Raw genomic sequence first — 20,531 nt, 5'->3', positions numbered from 1 at the left:
GGGAATCGATTGAACCCGGGAGGTGGAGGTTGTAGTGAGCCCAGATCGTGCCACTGCACTCCAGCCTGGGCAATAGAGCAAGACTCTGTCTCAGAATGAACAAACAAAAAATAAAAACTCTGTCCTTAAGGACAGGGTGATGCTTCTCTACCTTCTCCTTTAGGGGCAGGGTGGAGTAACCACTGGACTCAAGAAATGATCTATGAGTCCAGACATGGTGGCTCATGCCTCTAATCCCAGCATTTTAGGAGGCTGAGGTCAGAGAATTGCTCGAGCCCGGGAGTTCAAGATCAGCCTGGGCAACAAAGCATGATGTTGTTTCCACAAAAATAAAATAATGAAGTGAAATATCTGAAACCTGCTGCAGCCTGTTCACTGGTGTTAAGATAACTCCCTCTCCCAGAAGCCTTGGCTAAGCACTCTGTCGAGGCCAGTGCCTCTCAATAGGTGGGTGACTTTGTCCTCCTCACCCCCAGGGACACTTGGTGATATCTGGAGACATTTTGGGTTACTGCAATTGGATGGTATGCTACGGGCATCTATGGGCAGAAGCCAGGGATGCTGCTTCATACCCTATAGCAAACAGGACAGCCCTGTCCGCCCAACAAAGAATTATCTGGCCACAATGTTGCTAAAGCTGAGGCTGAGAGAAGTTGGTCTAGACTACATGTTTTTCTCTTTACAGAGAAAATGACCCATCACATCTCCTAGTATAGAAACGCTGCTTCCGGCCGGACGCAGTGGCTCATGCCTGTAATCCAACACTTTGGGAGGCCAAGACGGGCGGATCACTTGAGGTCAGGAGCTCGAGACCAGCCTGGCCAACATGGTGAAACCTCGTCTCTACTAAAAATACAAAAACTAGCCAGGTGTAGTGGCATGCATCTGTAATCGCAGCTACACAGGAAGCGGAGGCAGGAGAATCGCTTGAACCCGAGAGGCCGAAATTGCAGTGAGCCGAGATTGTGCCACTTCATTCCAGCCTGGGTGACAGAGCAAGCCTCTTAAAAAAAAAAAAAAAAGCTGCTTCCCAGATTGGGCAACAGAAATATGAGTGGGTGTGCAGAATGAGTGTGTAAATATAGGTGCATAGGCACATGGGGAGGGTGAATCCATGAGATGAGGGGAGACGTGCACCTAGGGGTATGTGTGCACACAGGTGTGTCTGTGCCCAGGTTGTGTGTGCATGCATGCATGTGCTTGTGTGATGTATGCATCAGTGCCTGTAAGTGTGTGCATCATGTGCAAGTGGCACGTGTGATGTGGGCGTGTAAGACAGGAAATTGTGTTGATAAGAAATGTATGGGATGGTGGGTACTTACAGGTGTGGGAGTGGATTTTGTGTCTCTAGAGTGTAAGTGTCTGGCTTGTGTGTGTCACTGTATAGAGAATAAGTCATATGTGGAAACAGGAGGAGAAAGGAAGGGACCCAAGGCATGAGCCACCATTTTGGTTTCCTGGGATGGCCCACGCCCCGACTTACCCCTCCGGAGGCTTGCTGGGCAGCGTTGGTAGCTGGCAAGACAAAGCAGAGAAGCCAGTAACCAAACAGCACTCCAGATGACTGGACTCCCTTTTTCCTCTCGGTGTGAATCAGGAACACTGCGAAGCTCTGGACAGGAAAGTCAGGGAGGCCCCTTAGGGGAGGGTGGGAGGCTGCAGGGAGCCTCTTCTCTTCCCCTTGTTCTCCACTGTGGCAGGCAAAGCAGCAGCTGGGAGGCAGCCAGGCTCCAGACTGAAGGCATCGTTACCATCGTGGTGAGCCACACAGTAGGATGAATGAGGAATTCTGGGGCCTCAGGCGTTCCCTGTTGGATTTTCCAAAGAGCGACAGCCACGCTAGAGGTACACAGGACTATGAGGGCGAATCCAAGCACCTGAGGATACAGGCTTAGATAAGCTTGGGGGGCAATAAGAGAGGTCACAGCAAACTGGTGGGCGACCCCATGTCCAACTGGGAGCTGGTTCTGCAACCTTCCGGCTGATACTGAGTATACCAGGGTCACCAGCTAGCAACGTGCCAACGTGAACAATGTGTAAAGGGCATTGCAGATCAGCCCTGACCTGTAACTGTCATATAAATAATGCACAGCAAGGGCTTGAGCCAACTGAGTGTTTTCCAAAATGCAGGAAGTGCTCCAATCGTGCACATGTGAGATGACTTTGGCTGTGAAGAAACAGCAGGAAATGAAATGTACTCACCAGGTAAAAAACTGTCCTCTCTCCAAGTCATTTTTCAATCCCTGCTATGAAATCAAGGAGCAACTCTCTTTTGGGCCAGTAAGTTTCTAGGGTCTCTCTAATATATATTGGTTTCTCTATTGAATAAAAGGAAGGAAGAAAATGAGAGAACATGGACACACCAGAGGGAAGGCCAGAGCTAAGGCACATTGGAGGAACTGCTCAAAGAACCTCAGTTTAAAGCAGAAGTTGGCAAACTATCAATCATCAAAGAAAAATAAAAAGCGTATGTCATGACAGGTGAAAATTACACGAAATCCAAATTTCAGTGACTACAAATAAAGTTTTATTGAAACACAGTCAGCTGGGGGTGGTGGCTCACACCTGTAATCCCAGCGCTTTGGCAGGCCAAGGCAGGCAGATCACCTGAGGTCAGGAGTTGGAGACCAGCCTGGCCAACATGGCGAAACCCTGTTTCTACTAAAAATACAAAAAAATAGTGAGGTGTGGTGGCAGGCACCTGTATTCCCAGCTACTGGGGAGCCTGAGACAGGAGAACCACTTGAACCCAGGAGGCAGAGGTTGCAGAGAGCTGAGATTGCACCATTGCACTCCAGTACAAGAGCAAAACTGCATCTCAAAAAAGAAAAAAAGTAACACAGTCATGACTGTTGTCTAGGGTTATGACTATTGCGTTCATTCTGGAATGGCAGAGTTTAGTGTTCGGAAGGAAGATTACCTGGCTCACGAAGTCTCAAATACTATGTACTATTTGGCTCTTTAAGTTTGCCAACCCCTGGGATGGTGGTGGGTGATAATGCAAAAATTAACACAATGGCAGAAGAATGAATGAACTCTGAAGAACATTCTTTGGAAGCCTACCAGAATGGAGTAGAAGAGGATGGATGGGCAGAAAGGCTCACACTTGGAATGCCAGTGTTTATTTAACACACTAAAGTAAATACATATCACATATAAAAATTGTCCTATAATACAGCCAGTGGGGGAACATAAAAATAAATGCATAACTTTTTAAAAGGTTCATCCTAATATGGCCCTGAAATTACCTTGTGTATCCAAGAGTCTACATGGTATGTTTTGGAAAATGCCAGGTTATGGTAGCTATAACCTGTCCAGGAACATGGGAGTGTATGTGTGTGTTTGTGCATGCATGGATTTTCGGAATTACAAAATCTGTTTGGGAGAACCGTGTTCCATTGAATTGACCTCTGTAGCCTCTCTAATATTGCTCTGTTTGATTAACGGATTCCCTTTTACACCCTGATAGGAGTCTAATTTAAGACTTCACCAGGTTCCAGCCTGTCCCCTGCCTCCCCCACCATTGCCTGGTTCCAGGCTCCCAGGGATGGCAGCTACCATCTTGGCTTTGAAGAGTGGGGACATCCGGAGATAGCCCCGGCCATGGTGGTGGATGAAGAGGAGGTAGATGGGACCAAGGACCCAGAGGTACATGGGGGGCACCCAGACCCCTGCTGTTCTCAGGAAGCACAGGCTCAGCAGGCTGGTGGCAGCAGGTTCAGGCTCTGTCTGGTTCCAGACCTGAGGGAACACCAGGAGGACCCTTAGGATAGTATAAGGCAGGGGTACCCAGCTCACCTGTCCCGGGGGGCCAGGCAACTTTTTGGATCTTTAACATTTACACAAAAATGCGCCAAGTACTCTTTGGAATACCTACTAATTCTCAACTCCTTTCATCCTGACATTAAGCCTAGGTAGATGCAATTATATTGATTTGCAGATGAAGAAGCCGAGGACCAGAGAGGTTGAGTAACTTGGCTGACTTTACCCAGCAGAGGAGTGGAAGGGCTGGGATTTGAACCCAGGGAGCTGGGCCATGTGGTCTAGGAGACCTGGGCTCCATAATCATTGCTAGGCACAGACTGTCAGTTAATCCTTGTAACAACTCCAGGACATAGGCAGTACTGTCCCCATTTCAGAGACCAGCAGACTGAGGTACCGATTGGAGAACTGCCTCCCTCAGGGCCACACAAATGGGAAGTGGCAAAGCTGACTCTGACCCAGGCTTATCTGACCCCAGACCTTGTTCGACTGGTGGTCTTGATGTATGATTTATTTTTATTTTTTATTATTAATTAATTTATATTTTAGAGACAGGGTCTCACTCTGTTGCCCAGGCTGAAGTGGCACAATCAAAGCTCACCAAAGCTTCAAATTTTCTGGGCTCAAGCAATCCTCCCACCTCAGCCTCCCAGAGTGCTGGGATTACAGGCATAAGCTGCCTCACCAGGCCTGGCTAATTTTTTTTTTTATGTTTTGTAGAGATGGGGGTCTCTCTGTGTTGCCCATGCTGGTCTCGAACTCCTGGCCTCAAGCAATCCTCCTGCCTCAGCCTCCTAGGTACTGGGATTACAGGCAAGAGCCACCGGCCCAGCTTGATCTGTTATTTTCATCTCGGCAGGTCTGCTGGTCCTATCTTACCCTAGAAGAAATCTGAAGTTTAGTGGATGTCGCCTCTTCAATTCTCTCTCCGCTGTCTTTTTACTCCCCTTGGTTTCACAACTCGCTGGCTGTGCAAACTTTAACCTCTCTGTGTCTCAGTTTCCTTCCCGGCAAAAGGGGGATAATGAGACTCTACCTCTATGAGTTGTATTAAATGGATTAATAGCAGCAAAGTTCATAGCCGCATGGCACAAGGTTGGGCACAAGGCTAGGCACAGAGGAAGCCCTCAGTTCATACCAGCTTATTGCTTCACCTCCCTGGCCCTCGAAATGCTGGCAGTTTACAACCCCCACCTCCACCCCATGAACTCCACTCCCTGGAGTCCTTTGCTAAGAGCAATGGAAAAAGAAACCAGAGAGGTAAGGGCTCTCCAGGGTAGGAGGGCTTGGGGTACCCACTAGCTTTATGCAAATAAGGGTCAAAGCTCCTAGCAGCTGGGAGGTCTGGTGGCCCCTTAAACAGAGCTGGGCTCTCGGGGGCTGGCTTGGTGAAAGGAGTCCAGCCCGCTGCAGTGAGGGGGCCGGAGTAAGTCTCTTCGCTTCCTGGGTCCAGGAATTTGGGGGTCTCTCCTCTCCCCAGTATCGCAGCCCGAGCGATCTGCAGCCAAACCAAGCCTGGAAGAGGAGAGTGGGGCGCGATGGGGGGCACTCACCCCCTGCCCCGCGCAGGGCTCAGCAGGCGCGGCCATCGGCGCCTTCTGTCGTCGTGGATCCCAACGTCTGTCTGTCGCTAAGTCTCTGGGCAGACTGCTCGGCTGCGATCCTGCCAGGGAAGAGGCGGGGCTGGTCTGGTCGGCCTGGGCTGGTCCGGCTGGGATTCGAGCTCCGGGATCGGGAGGCCCCGGGCAAGGTCCAGCTGCGCGGCAGGGGTGAGGCCACGGGAGGTGAAAACGGGGGAGGGGGGAAGAGAGGCTCTCGGGGAGCTGGGACAGGCACCGGGTTGGGGGGTCCCGGAACCCCTGAAAGTTCAGTGACACCTCCATAGTTACCTCTTCCCCCCGCAACAAGAATCACTCCAAACTTCCCAAACACTTTGGACCCAGCAATTTCCAGGAGTTCATCCTGATGACAGAACTGAAAGGTGTGCACACGTTAGTAACAAGGAGGCCTGGTGACCGCCTAGGCGTCCAATCGCGGGGACCACCGGGTCAAGGCCGAGAGGATGGAGACCGCGTCACAGGCACCTCGCTGCTGAAATGGAGGGTGGTGGGGAGAATTTAGAAGATTATGCAATGGGCTGTCAGGGCTGTACCCAGCCGCCCTGGTAAGCAGAGACTCAAGAAACCTCTGGGGTCCTGTTTTCTGGTCGTGTGATCCCAGGAGTGCACATGGGCCCCTCGGGTATCTGAACAGAAGGGCACGGGAGGGAGGGCCGCAGCCCTGCAGTCTTACTCTGCTGGTGTAGCGGTCACCTGCCAACTCCCACCCCAGCCTGCACCGCGGGCTCCTGAGTCGGCAGATTAAGCATTTGATAAATTCTATTTTAAATACATGTTTTAAACTTGTCAGCTGTTTGTCTTCATTTCAGTCCCTGTGCCTGTACCTCTTGCTGTGGCCGCTTATTTAACACTGGGGGGTTACGCTCTGCTAAGTCCCAGGGAGAGACTGTGCCTAATATCCGAGGGAGATATTATTCCTGATATCACGCTGGGTGAACACCACGTGTGTACAGCCTCTGATATGATTCGTAATATCGAAGGGAGATATTATCCTAACATCTCAGTGGGTGAACACCGTGTGTGTAAACCCTGTGGTATTATTCGAAATATCCGAGGGACATATTACTCCTAATATCACAGTGGGTGTACATCCTGTGATATTATTCGCAATATCCGAAGGAGATTTTACTCCTAATATCACAGTGGGAGTACACACTGTGATACTATTTGTAATATCCGAGGAAGATTTTACTCCTAATATCACAGTGGGTGTACAGCCTGTGATATTATTCATAATATGCTAGAGATATATTACTCCAAATCTCACGGTGGGTGTACACTCTGCCATATAATTCGTAATATCCTAGGGAGTTATTACTGCTAATATCACACTGAGAGTACACACTGTGATATTATTCATAATATCCTAGAAAGATATTACTTTTAATATTACAGAGGGTGTAGAATATTATTATTCATAATATTCTATGAAGATATAACTCCTAATACAACAGTAGGTGTATACCTGTGATATTATCTGTTATATCCTAGGGAGATACTACACCTAATACCACAGTGGGTGTACACCCTGTGATATAATTTGTAATATCCTAGGGAGATATAACGCCTAATATCACGGAGGGAGTACACCCTGTAATATTATTCGTAATATCCTAGAAAGATAATACTTTCAATATCACAGTGGGTGTACACCCTGTGATAATATTCGTAATTTCCTAGGGAGATACTACTCCCAATATCACCTTGCGTGTACACCACATGATATTATTCATAATATCGTAGGGAGCTATTACTTTTAATTTCACACTGGGCGTATACCCTATGATATTATTCGTAATATCTTAAGAAGGTATTACTCCTGAAATCACAGTGGCTGTACACACTGTGATATTATTCATAATACTCTAGGGAGATATTACTCCTAATCTCATAGTGGGTGTACACCTTGTGATACTATTTGTAGTGTTCTAGAAAGATATACGTTTTAGTATCACAGTGGGTGTACACCCTGTGATATGATTCTAAATATCCTAGGGAGATATTACTCATAATATCACTGTGAGTGTATCCCTGTGATATGATTTATAATATTCTAGGGGAAAAAAACTCCATATATCACAGTGGGTGTAAACCCTGTGATATTATTTGTAATATCCTAGGGTGATATTACTCGTAAAATCACAGTGGGTGTACACATGTGGGTACACCTTGTGATATTATTCATAATTTCCTAGGGAGATATTACCCCTAATATCACAGTGGGTGTATACCCTGTGATATTCCTTATATCCCAAGAAGATATTATTATAACTAATATCACATTGATATTATTTGTTATATACTGGGGGGATATTATTATCCTTAATATCCCAGTAAACCTTGTATTATTATTCCTTGTTTCCTCGGGAGATATTGTTACTTCTAATATCAAAATGGATATACACCCTGTGATATTACTCGTTATATTCTGGGGAGGTGTTATTAACCCTCATGTCACAAATGGTGTACACCCTGTGATATTATTCATCATATCCTGGAAAGAAATAATTACCCATGATATCACAGTGGGTGTACACCTTGTGATATTATTTGTTATATCCTAGGGAGGTATTATTACCTCTGATACCACACTGGGTGTACACCATGTGATATTGTCTGTAATATACTGGAAAGATATTATTACTTCTAATATCACAGTTGGTGTACATCCTCTGATATTATTTGTTATATTGTGAAGAGATATCATTACTTCTGATATCACAGTCAGAGTACACCCTGTGATATTATTTCTAATATCCTTGGAAGATATTACCCCAATGTCACAGTGGGTGTACACCCTGTGATATATTTCATAATATCCTAGAAAGATATTGCTCCTAATATCAGTGCATGTACACCCTGTGATGGTATTCCTAATACCCTAGAAAGACATTACTCTTACTATCAGAGTATGTGTACACCCTGTGATATTATTCCTAATACTTTAGGGAGCTATTACTCCTAATATCACAGTGAGTGTACACCCTGTGATATTATTACTAATATCCTAGGCCGATAGTACTTCCAATATCACAGTGGGTGTACACATTGTAATATTATTTGTAATATCCTAGGGAGACATTACTTTTAATATCACAGTGAGCATATACCCTTTGATGTTATTCTTAATATCCTAGGGGGCTATTACTTCTAATATCACAGTGGGTGTACACCCTGTGATATTATTTATAACATCTTAGGGAAATATTACTCCTAATATCACAGTGGGTGTACACTTTGTGATATTATTCTTAATATCCCAGGGAGATATTACTTCTAATATCACACCAGGTGTATAACCTATGATATTTTTCTTAATATCCTAGGGAAATATTACCCCTAATAGCACAGTTGGTGTACACCGTGTGTGTACTTCCTGTGATATTATTCATACTACCCCAGGGAGATATTGGTCCTAATATCCCAGTGAATTTACACCATGCATGTACACGCTGTGACCTCCCAGAAAGATATTACTCCTAATATCACAGTGGGGGTACACCCTGTGATATTATTTGTAATACCGTATGGATATCATAATATCACAATGAACGTACACCATTGTGTACATGCTGTGATGTTATTTGTAATATTTTTGGGTGATATTACCCCTAATGTCACAATGCGTGTACATCTTGTGATATTATTTGTAATATTCTGTGGAGATATTGCCCCTAATATCACAGTGGGTGTATACCCTTTGATACTATTCATAACATCCTGGAAGATATTATCCATATTATCGTGGTGGGTGTACACCCTGTGATATTTATTCGTTATATTCTGGGGATATATTACCCCAATATACTGCAGGTGTACCCCCCGTGATATTATTCACTATATCTTGGAGATATAATATTACCCCTAATATCACAGTGGGTGTATACTTTGTGATATTATTCATTATATCCTGAAGAGATATTATTTCTTTTAATATCACAGTGCATGTACACCTTGTGATATTATTTGTTATATCCTGGGGAGATACCATATTACTCCTAGTATCACAGTGGCTGTACACCTTGTGATACTATTCATTATATCCTGGGGAGATATTATTACTCCTAATATCACAGTAAGTGTATACCCTGTGATATTATTCATAATATCGTCGGAGATATTACCCGTATTGTCACAGTGGGTGTACATCCCGTAATATTATTTGTAATATCCTGGGGAGATATTATTGCTCCCAGTATCACAGTGGGTGTACATCCTGCAATATTATTCATTATATCCTGGGGAGGTATTATTATTCCTAATATCACAGTGGGTGAACATTCTGTAATATTATTCATTATATTTTGGGGAGATATTATTTCCTCTAATATCACAGTGGGTGTACACCCTGTGATATTATTCATTATATCCTGGGAAGATATTATTACCTCTAATATCACAGTGGGTGTACACCCTGTGATAATGTTATATCCTGGGGAGATATTATTATGTCTAATATCACAATGGGTGAACACCCTGTGATATTATTCGTTATATTTGGGGAAGACGTTATTACCCCTAATATCACAGCGGTGTACAATCTGTGATATTACTTGTTGTGTATTGGGGAGGTATCATTACCCAAAATATCACAGTGGATGTACACCCTGTCATATTATTTGTTATATCCCTGAGAAATATTATTATTCCTATTATCACAGTGGGTGTACACCCTGTGATATTATTCATTACATCCTAGGGAGATATTGTTACCCATAATATCACAGTGGATGTACACCCTGTCATATTATTTGTTATATCCCTGAGAGATGTTATTACCCCTAATATCACAGTGGGTGTACACCCTGTGATATTATTCGTCAAATTTTCTGGAGATATTATTACCCATAATATCAGTGTGTGTACCCACTGTGACAGTATTGATTACATCTTGGGGTGATATTACTCCTAATTTCATAGTGGCTATATCCCTGTGTTTACACCCTGTGATGTTATTCATAATATTTTAGGGAGATATTACTCCTAATATCACAGTCGGTGTACACCATGTTTGTAAACCCTATGATATTATTTGTAATATTTTAGGGAGATACTACTCCTAATATCATTGTGGGTGTATAGCATGTTTGTAAACACTGTGATATTATTCATAATATCTGAGGGAGATATTACTGCCAATAGCACAGTGGGTGTACACCCTGTACACCATGTGATACTATTCGTGATATCCAAGGGAGCTATTACTCCCAATATCACAGTGGGTTTACACCCTGTGGTATTATTCATAATATTCGAGGGAGATATTACTCTCAATATCACAGTGGATGTACACCCTGTGATATTATTTGCAATATCCGAGGGAGATATTACTGCTAATATCACAGTGGGAGTACACCCTGTGATATTATTTGTTTTATCCTGGAGACATATTATTCCTGTTATCACAGTGGGAGTACACCCTGTGATATTATTTGTTTTATCCTGGAGACATATTATTCCTATTATCACAGTGGGTGTACACCCTGTGATATTATTCGTTATATTCATGGAAGATGTTATTACCCCTAATATCACAGTTGGTGTACACCCTGTGATATTATTCGTTATATCCTGGGGAGATATTATTACCCCTAGTATCACAGTAGGTGTACTCCCTGTCATATTATTCATTACATCATGTGAAGATATTATTACATCTAATATCACTGTGGGTGTATACCCTGTGATATTATTTATTATATCCTGGTGAGATGTTATTACTGCTGATATCACAGGGTGTGTCAAATTTTCTGGAGATGTTATTACACTTAATATCACAGTGGGCGTACACACAGGGTGTACACCCTGTAATATTATTCATAATATTTTGGGGAGATATTACTCCTAATATCACAGTGGGTGTACACCCTCCTCTGATATCACAGTGGGTGTACACCCTCTCAAATTATTCGTTATGTACTAAGTAGATATTATTACCCCTAATATCACAGTGGGTGTACACCCTGTGGTATTATTCCTTATATCCCAAGAAGATATTACTGTAACTAATATCACAGTGGGTGTACACCCTATGATATTATCTGTTATATACTGGGGGTATATTATTTGTAATATTTTAGGGAGATATTACTCCTAATATCATAGTGGGTGTACACCATGTTTGTAAACACTAGGATATTATTCATAATATCCGAGGGAGATATTACTCCCAATATCACAGTGGGTTTACATCCTATGATATTATTTGTAATATCTGAGGGAGGTATTACTCTCCATATCACAGTGAGTGTACACCCTTCTATATTATTCATAACATCCGTGGGAGATATTACATCCAATATCAAAGGGGTGTGATAATATCTGAGGGAGATATTATTCCTAATATCAGTGGGAGGCATTATTCCTAATATCTCAGTGGGTATACCATGTCACAGTGGGTATACCACGTCACAGTGGGTGTACACTGTGTGATATTATTCATAATATCCGTGGGAGATATTATTCCTAATATCTCAGTGGTTATACCATGTCACAGTGGGTATACCGCGTCACAGTGGGTGTACACTGTGTGATATTATTCATAATATCCGAAGGAGATCTTACTCCTAATATCACAGTGAGTGTACACCCTGTGATATTATTCTAATACCCGAGGGAGAGCCTTCTCCTAATATCACAGTGGGTGTACACTCTGATATTTTTCATAATATCCGAGGGAGATAGGATGGAGACCACGTCACAGTCCCCTCACTGCTGGAATGGACACTGTCTACCTGTCGAGTGGTGGGGAGAACTTAGTGAGATTATGCAAGCGTTTAGCACACTGCCAGATATGCATTAAATGCTCAGAAGACTTAGCTTTTATTATTACTGTTATAATTTGGGCCATGGGTTACTAACCAGTGGTTTAAAATGCCATTGCAGCCGATCACGGTGGCTCACGCCTGTAATCCCAGCACTTTGGGAGGCTGATGAGGGCGGATGACTTGAGGTCAGGAGTTTGTGACCAGCCTGGCAAACGTAGTGAAACCCTGTTTCGACTAAAAATACAAAAATAAGCTGGGTGTTTTTGTGCATGCCTGTAGTTTCAGCTTCTCAGGAGGTTGAGGCAGGAGAATCGCTTGAACCTGGGAGGCGAAGGTTGGAGTGAGCCAAGATTGTGCCACTGCACTCCAGCCTGGGTGACAGAGCGAGACTCTGTCTCAAAACAAACAAACAAAATGCCATTGAAGACATATATTAATATGAAAAGGTGGTTGCTAAATGATGATTGAATAAAAGAGATTATAATACAAAATAGGCTTTGGTTTTTTTAAAGAAAAAAGAAAAGGATATGCCCAAATTAGGGAACAGGGAGAAGGCCAAGCATTTACCTTCCTCTCTTGAGTCTTTTTTTCTCTCTCTTTTTTTTTGAGTCAGGGTCTTGCTCTGTTACCCAGGCTGGAACGCAGTAGTGCCATCATGGCTCACTGCAGCCTTGACCTCCTGGGCTCTAGCGACCTTCCACCTCAGCCTCTCCCGAGTAGCTGGGATTACAGGCACACACCACCAATGCCTGGCTAGTTCTTAAATTTTTTGTGGAGACTGGTCTCACATTGTTGCCCAAGCTGCTTTGGAACTCCTGGCCTCAAGCCGTCCTCTTGCCTAGGCCTCCCAAAGTGCTGCGATTACAGGTGTGAGCCACCACGCCCAGCCCTCTCTTGGGTCTTAAAGCAAAGTGTCAAAGACCCAGCCACCACTTAGAAATGACTCGATGTCATACTAGCATAAATGCATCGGTAAAAAGATGGAAATGTGGTAATGCAGTGATCTTGGGGAATCCTAGTTTTCTTTTCCAATTTCTTTGTTGTTGCAGTGAGCAAGTATTCATTTCAAGATAGGAATGAAATATTCAGCTCTTTTAGACAGACAAGCACAGGTGCTCAGTTTGGGAGAAGAATTAAAATCCTCTGCACTCTCCCTGCTGCCTTGCTAATTCTCAGGGTCCTGTCCTCATCTTCTACTCTTGCCTTCTGCAGGCACCCCACAGCGTGTTTTCCTCGACCTTTTTGTGTCTCTCTAAATCCAGTATTGGGCCCAGGGAGCACCCCCTCCCCTGCCCCCTTCAGCTGTCCTCCTGCCTGAGTCTTCTGGAAGCTTCGGGACAGAAAGAACCCAAGGATTTGTCATGAAGCTCAGTGTGGCAGGTCTACTGTTTCCATGTAAATCATGTCTGCTTATCTGAGCTGGTTTTGGTGGAAACTGATGGAAATTATGGGGAAGCTAAATCCCTGTCTCTCTGCAAGCCACTCCCCAATCCCACCCCCATGAACTGGCATTGTCACAGTCCTGGTGCTTCATTTCTTTCTATATTTGAAGATGAATTTGAGGGAAATAGAAAGTCAGGAACACAGCAGAAATCATTTGGGGTGAGTCCAGAACAAAACTTGGGGATCCCACTTCCTGCTCTTTTTTTTTTCTTTGAGACGGAGTCTCACTCTGTCGCCCAGGCTGGAGTGCAGTGGCAAGACCTCAGCTCACTGCAACCTGTGGCTCCCTGGTTCAAGTGATTCTCCTTCCTCAGCCTCCTGAGTAGCTGGGATTAGAAGCGTGCGCCACCACACCTAGCTAATTTTTGTATTTTTTGTAGAGATGGGGTTTCGCCATGTTGGCCAAGCTGGTCTCAAACTCCTGACCTCAAATGATCTGCCCACCTTGGACTCCCAACATGTTCATTTTACAGTCGTGAGCCACGGCTCCCGGCCCCAATTCCTGTTCTCTAGCTCCTGGAAAACCTGTGGCTGCATGCAGAGAGTCTTAGACAACTTCCTTTTCCTCTCTGGGCCTCGGTTTCCCATTCTGTAAGATGAGAGGTTTCCATAGGCCAACACTTTCTAATTGGTGGTTTTCAATCCTCCGGTGATTTGCATAAAAGGCATCTATTTCAATTGTGGTTATAAATAACAAACCCCAATAAATAGACGAATTATTTAAATGGTTTCTCATTATCACTAAATAGTTGAGAGTCTACTGTATTTGAGTGAAAATGCAGCACGAGAAACTGAAATCAGATGCACTCATGATTATGACCCTGAGGTCAATGTGTCATTCCCTTCATTCCCTCTTTGCCTCCATGAAGGTTTGACTACTGTATAGTTTGAACCTGTGCTTCTTAGTTGTTTATTGCTTAAGTTTTAGCCACAATGGCAAATTGCAGCAGGAAATCCAGTCCTACTTTGTCATTTAGAAACAAAATACAAAACCTATCAAAATAAAAGCACTAGCTTTTTTTGTTTTTTGAGGCAAAATGGAAGAATTCCTAATATTAGGTTAGAAAAGCATTTTTTTTTTTTTTTGATACGGAGTCTTGCTCTGTCGCCCCGGCTGGAGTGCAGTGGCAGGATCTCGGCTCACTGCAAGCTCCGCCTCCTGGGTTCACGCCATTCTCCTGCCTCAGCCTCCCAAGTAGCTGGGACTACAGGCGCCCGTCACCACGCCCGGCTAACTTTTTATATTTTTAGTAGAGACGGGGTTTCACTGTGTTAGCCAGGATGGTCTCGATCTCCTGACCTCCTGATCTGCCCGCCTCGGCCTCCCAAAGTGCTGGGATTACAAGTGTGAACCACGGTGCCTGGCCTCTTTGTTGTGTGTTTTGATGTGGTGACTGCTAGTTAAATTCAGTGTATATATGAATTCACTCTTGGGACAAAATATGCTGGATTTGAACTTATTTTCAGGCAAATCATATTTCATCTTGCAGAGCTAATTCAAAGTATTCTGACCGCATGCACTTCTTGCTTAGGGGAAGAAAACTCATCAAAATTTGTTTTTAGGCATATGTTATTAGAGGTAGGATTAAAATAAATCTTACATACTTTCTTTTTTTTTTTTTTTTGAGACGGAGTCTCCCTCTGTCGCCCAGGCTGGAGTGCAATGGCGCGACCTCGGCTCACTGCAAGCTCCGCCTCCCTGGTTCACGCCATTCTCCTGCCTCCGCCTCCCGAGTAGCTGGGACTACAGGCGCCCGCCACGGCGTCCGGCTAATTTTTTGCATTTTTAGTAGAGACGGGGTTTCACCGTGTTAGCCAGGAGGGTCTCGATCTCCTGACCTCGTGATCCACCCGCCTCGGCCTCCCAAAGTACATACTTTCTTTAATATGCTAACATTAACATGTTTCGCTTAAAAAAGTATCGATCATTTATCATGGAAAAATACACCAGCTTACACAATTCCTAAAGCGTTTTTCGTGTGTGTGTGTGTGTGTGTGTGTGTGTGTGTGTGTGTGTAGAGATGGGGTTTCGCCATATTACCCAGGCTGATCTCGAACTCCTGGGATGAAGCGATCCACCCACCTCAGCCTCCCACATAGCTGGGATTACAGGCTTGAGCCACACACCCGGCCCGAAAGCTTTTGGTGAGATTATATATTTTACCTGCGAAATATATGGATCAGAAAGGTTTGAGAAAGTTGTTAGATAATTCTGCCAACAAAATCTCCCGTCCTTTCCAGCTGTGATGGTGAAGTCTAAAGTAGCATTCATCTTTGGAGCTTCTCCCTGTAGGCATGCACCTTGCGTTGCACCTCCCAGATGTTGCGCGGAGTCCTCCAGGCCTCTAGAGGGCAGAGATGGCCTTGTTTCCTTGCCGAGCATGCGCCTTAGTTCTCTCTTCTGGGGCTGTGAGCGTGGGGTCGAAGCGCGCGTGCGCGGCGGCGGTTGGCGGCGGTTGGCGGCGGTTGGCGGCGGCGGCGGTTGGCGGCGGCGGCGGTTGGCGGCGGCGGCGGTTGGCGGCGGCGGCGGTTGGCGGCGGCGTTTGGCGGCGGCGGCGGCGGGGCCTGGGCTGTCGGCCGGCCTGGGAGGAGGAAGGAGCCTGCAGCGTGCGGTGTGAGGGGCGGGACCCGGCTGCCTGCGTAGGGTCTGGCTGGGGGAGGTCGGGCCATGCTGGTGGGCCAGGGCGCGGGGACGCCGGGGCCCGCGGTGGTCGCCGCCGCGGTGGTGCTGCTGCTGAGCGGCGTGAGGCCGGCGCACGGCCCGGAGGACATCGTGGTGGGCTGCGGTGGCTTCGTCAAGTCGGACGTTTAGATCAACTACTCGCTCATCGAGGTGAGCGCCCGCCCCGCGGCCCCGGCGCCGAGTCTCCAGGCCGGTGGTTCAGCCTCTCTGGGCCGCGCTGGCCTCGTCTCTGACACCGGGCGGTGTGGAGTCCTTGGAGCCCTTACCTCTTCCGAGGCTATGCTGTCCGCGGGCTCCCTGCAGTCCCTCCCCAGTCGCGCTGGAGGGGAGATTCTTATCATGGGGTCGTCTAAGGACTAAGGGGTGCCAGATCTCAGGTTCTTCAAAACCCGGACTCCAGATCCCCGGAACACAGACCCCAGATCCTCAAAACTCCGACCCCAAATTCCCTGGAGCCCAGACCCCATTTCTTTAAAACAGACCTGAGATCTCCTCGAATCAGACCCCCTGAAACTCAGATTTCCCCAAACCCATATTCCAGAACCTAGAGACCACATGTCTTATCCCCCAAGCTCCACAGCCCAGAACCCCCCGAAGTTCTAATCCACTGCTCCTCCAAACCCCGCAGCATGATTTTAAAGAGCGTCAATTCCCATCCCATAGATTCTGACCTAGTAGATCAGTATTGGAAACCCTGGGGCCGGAAAGCTATTTTTATTTCTCCCGCTCCCCTCCACCTCTGAAAATGGAGAGTTGCCAGCTGCCCTGATTGCCTTAATGAGTAGTTACTGGAATTACCCTAGAGATTTGTGCTGAAGGATTTTTTTTTTTTTTTTAAATTAAGTTGTAAAGTCCTGTGAAATGTTTTTCAGCCCGGTGGGATTATGACCCAGAAGGGTTCCCGTAAAGAGGAAAGGGATGGATGGAGGTAGGGGCAGAATGTCATTTGTCAGGGTAGATGGAAGGTGACCAGAGCAAGGCTTGGGCCTCATTTTTGGGAGGGGATTTATGGTGGGGTAGGACAAGGAAGAGGAAAAGAGCAGGTGCCTCCGAGGTAATTTAGGAGAAAACGAAGGAAGAGGCTGGGAAATGCCAGAGAGGGATTGGGGAATAAGACCCCAAAGATCGTCTGAAGGCACCTTTGAGCTGTTCCAGGGCTGGCAGGGAAGGGTGAAGCACTGTGTTCTGCAAGGCGGGTTGCTGAGGTTTGGGGGAGGGGTAGGGAGTCAGTTCCACACCCCACCAGCTCTGCGACCTGCCCTTGCTTTAGGTCTCAGTTTTTGTACCTATAGGATGGTGTTGGGAGAGAAACAGTGGAACCCAGCAGATATATTTCTTTAACAAGCGGATCCGTGATCTTCTTCAAGGCCCCCTTGTTTGCTGCTTTTTCAGTCTGAAGAGGTCAGAGGTCACTCATTGAATGCCTCTACCCACTGGTAGCGGCAGGGCTCCTAGGATTTCCTGGGTACATGTTTCTGGGTGCCCATGCCACCTCCTAGGTCTGCGTTGGGGACAGGGCACGTTCAGGGTGGTATGGTTGTAGACGGCACAGGGCATTTCAGAAGCTGCCCGGTAAGGCCTCTTGCAACTTGTAGTTTCCAGGGATTCTGGAAGGAAGGAAAAGACAAGCATCCCCTCCACCCTCACCCTCATACTAATAGTGACCTTGAGAGCAGAGAGCAGGTTTTGTGACCCCTTATGAAGTGTGTTCCTTAAGCCCAAGGGCTGCCTGTCCAGATGGTCTGGGACACTCACTCTTCGTAATTCCGATTCTGAAATCAGACATTTCATACTGGCCATCTTGATGTAGGTTACATTGCCATCCTGTGTCCTGATTGTACTTTATGAAAGACGTAGAAATAATCAAGATACTTCATGCTCATGGCCATTTCTTGATGGCGTTTTTTGTGTTCCTATGCAACTGCCTTCATTCTTCTTCAGCTTTCTCCTATCCTGGGTGTTTTTACATCATGTTCATTGAGTCAACAACTATTTATTGAGCCCCGGCACATACTGAAGCCTTGTGCCCAGTGTGGATATAGCAGTACAGTGAAAAGAACAGACAAAACTCCATACTCTCATGAGACTGACATTTTGTTCTCTAACAGGGACCTTACTGTAAAAAAAAAAAAAAATTATACTGGTCGGTAATACTTTAACAATCAGGAGGTTTCATAGTAAAGAGTGGGTTCTTTATTTCTCTGGAAAACCAGCCGATCTTTGGGCTGCCACACTTGGCTTGGGTTGTGTAGTGATCCGAATCCCTTTGGATGAATGCCCCTTGATGTTGCCTCCCTAACCCTTCTAGGCTGGTGAATTTCCAGTCCCTGCCTTAAATGCATGCGTCTGAATCTCTGTCCCATGTAGCAAATTCACTGAGTACCTACAGTAAGCAAGACACTGTCTCAGGCACTGGGGAATGAAGTTGTGGTCACTGCCCTCAGAGAACTTTACATACAGGCTTAACCTTATTTCACATGACTCCTTTTCCAAATGTTCAAATGTTCGTGTTATGAGTTAGTCACTTTGTACATCTTCTTAGCTGGTAAGATTCGACTGCTTCATTGCAGCTCGTGTCATGGTTTGTTTCGTGGTCATAGAGCATTAGCATTTTGGAGGTGAGGCTTTTAGATGCATCAGACCCAACTGCTTCCTTTTAAAGACATGGAAACTGAGCCTCAGAGTGGTTGAGCTGTGCAGGTGCATTTAGGAAATTTTCCTTGAGCCCAGTATGTTCCCTACGTATTACACTGTGTTGCCTTTTTGTTCAGAGAGAGATATTAAATAGTAATACAAACTGCTTTTTCCATTTTATTTATTTTATTTTATTTTATTTTGAGGCAGGGTCTGACGCTGTTGCTCAGGCTGGAGTACAGTGGCACCATCATAGCTCACCAAAGCCTCTGACTCCTGGCCTCAAGCAATCCTCCTGCCCCAGCCTCCTGACTAGCTGAGACTACAGGCACATGCCATCATGCCTAGCTAATTCTTTTTCTAGTAGGAATGAGGTCTGGCTATGTTGTCCAGGCTGGTCTTGAACTCCTGGGCTCAAGTGATCTTCCTCCTTTGGCCTCCTAAAGCGCTGGGATTACGGGCATGAGCCACCATGCCTGGCGGCAAACTGATTTTTCTTTGAATCCATATTCTGTAGCAAGAGCTTAATATGCGTTGATGTGAATCTGTACAACCACATGACAAGGAGTGGCTCTCTGTCTACACCTGAAGAAACCGAACATGAGCTTGCCCAAGGCCACGCAACACGTGCAAGACTCAGATGGTATTTGGGCATCTTACTGGGTTAACACTTTGTGTCTGGTAATGCTCAGAATGTAAGAGTTTGAGAGAGTCCTTGAAGAGAGGACAGATATTAAGTGTCTTTTTAGTCTCTTTTTCTTCTGAGAATGAAAGTAATGAGAAAATTAAGTTTCTAGATGAATGTTGCTCCACGTATTTCAAATTATTCAGAGTTAGTAAGGAAGGTTTCTGGCCCTCATTCCACACCTTTAGTTGAGAAATAGAGGTGGGCCCCAGGAATTTGCATTTTATTTTACTTTATTTTATTATTTTATTATTAATTTTGAGACGGAGTCTTACTCTGTCTCCCAGGCTGGAGTGCTGTGGCATGATCTTGGCTCACTGCAACCTCCGCCTCCCCGGTTCAAACAATTTTCTTGCCTCAGCCTCCCAAGTAGCTGGGACTACTGGTGCCTGCCACCATGCCTGGGTAACTTTTTTTGTATTTTTAGTAGAGACAGCCTTTTACCTTGTTGGCCAGGCTGGTCTCAAATTCCTGACCTTAAGTGATCCGCCCACAGCCTCCTGAAGTGCTGGGATTACAGGCATGAGCCACCATGCCCAGCCAGGAATTTGCATGTTAATAAGCGCCTTACTAATGACAAAGTTTGCAAATGTGTTTGAGACCCAGAAACTTAACAGGAGCAACCTAGAGACAGCCACTAAAATAAACAGAAAAGCATTGAAAAACAAGGCATTGTAATAGGCTGTAGGTGGTTTCTAATCTGAAAAACATTGAGTCACATGATTTGAGGAGAGTTTGTTGATTTCCCTCTGTCCCCAGTAATGCCCCGTGTTGAAAGCTGGCATACAGTAGGTCCTCAGTGAATGCATACTGACTGAGTGCATTCAGGTGTAACATGTAGTTAATTTGCAAAGGCAATGTTATGATTTCTGTTTTCCTTCCTTCCTTTCCAGATAAAGCTGTACACCAAGCATGGGACTTTGAAATACCAGACAGAC

General features: G+C 45.4%; 1 protein-coding gene across 3 annotated transcripts in view; it reads right to left on the bottom strand.

Annotated features, from left to right (window-relative positions):
- The window catches only part of ABCC6 (ATP binding cassette subfamily C member 6), a 74,280-nt gene extending 68,892 nt beyond the window's left edge, over nt 1-5,388 (bottom strand). The window contains exons 1-4 of one of the 3 annotated variants that reach the window (XM_030798036.1): nt 5,316-5,388; nt 3,528-3,741; nt 1,752-1,877; nt 1,484-1,612 (exon numbers count right to left, since the gene is read on the bottom strand). In XM_030798036.1, coding sequence (XP_030653896.1) covers nt 1,484-1,612; nt 1,752-1,754 — 132 coding nt within the window. In that variant the 5' untranslated portion in view covers nt 1,755-1,877; nt 3,528-3,741; nt 5,316-5,388. Of the gene's footprint in view, nt 1-1,483; nt 1,613-1,751; nt 1,901-3,521; nt 3,742-5,315 lie in introns of all 3 variants that reach the window. The other 2 variants (XM_030798035.1, XM_030798034.1) reach the window with 2 other exon arrangements.
- Between the last annotated feature and the right edge of the window lie 15,143 nt (nt 5,389-20,531).

The sequence above is a fragment of the Nomascus leucogenys genome, chromosome 18 (genome assembly GCF_006542625.1).
Source record: "Nomascus leucogenys isolate Asia chromosome 18, Asia_NLE_v1, whole genome shotgun sequence".
NCBI lineage: Eukaryota > Metazoa > Chordata > Mammalia > Primates > Hylobatidae > Nomascus > Nomascus leucogenys.
Note: the sequence above shows the minus strand (reverse complement) of the source record. Positions and strands in the feature narration are given on the sequence as shown.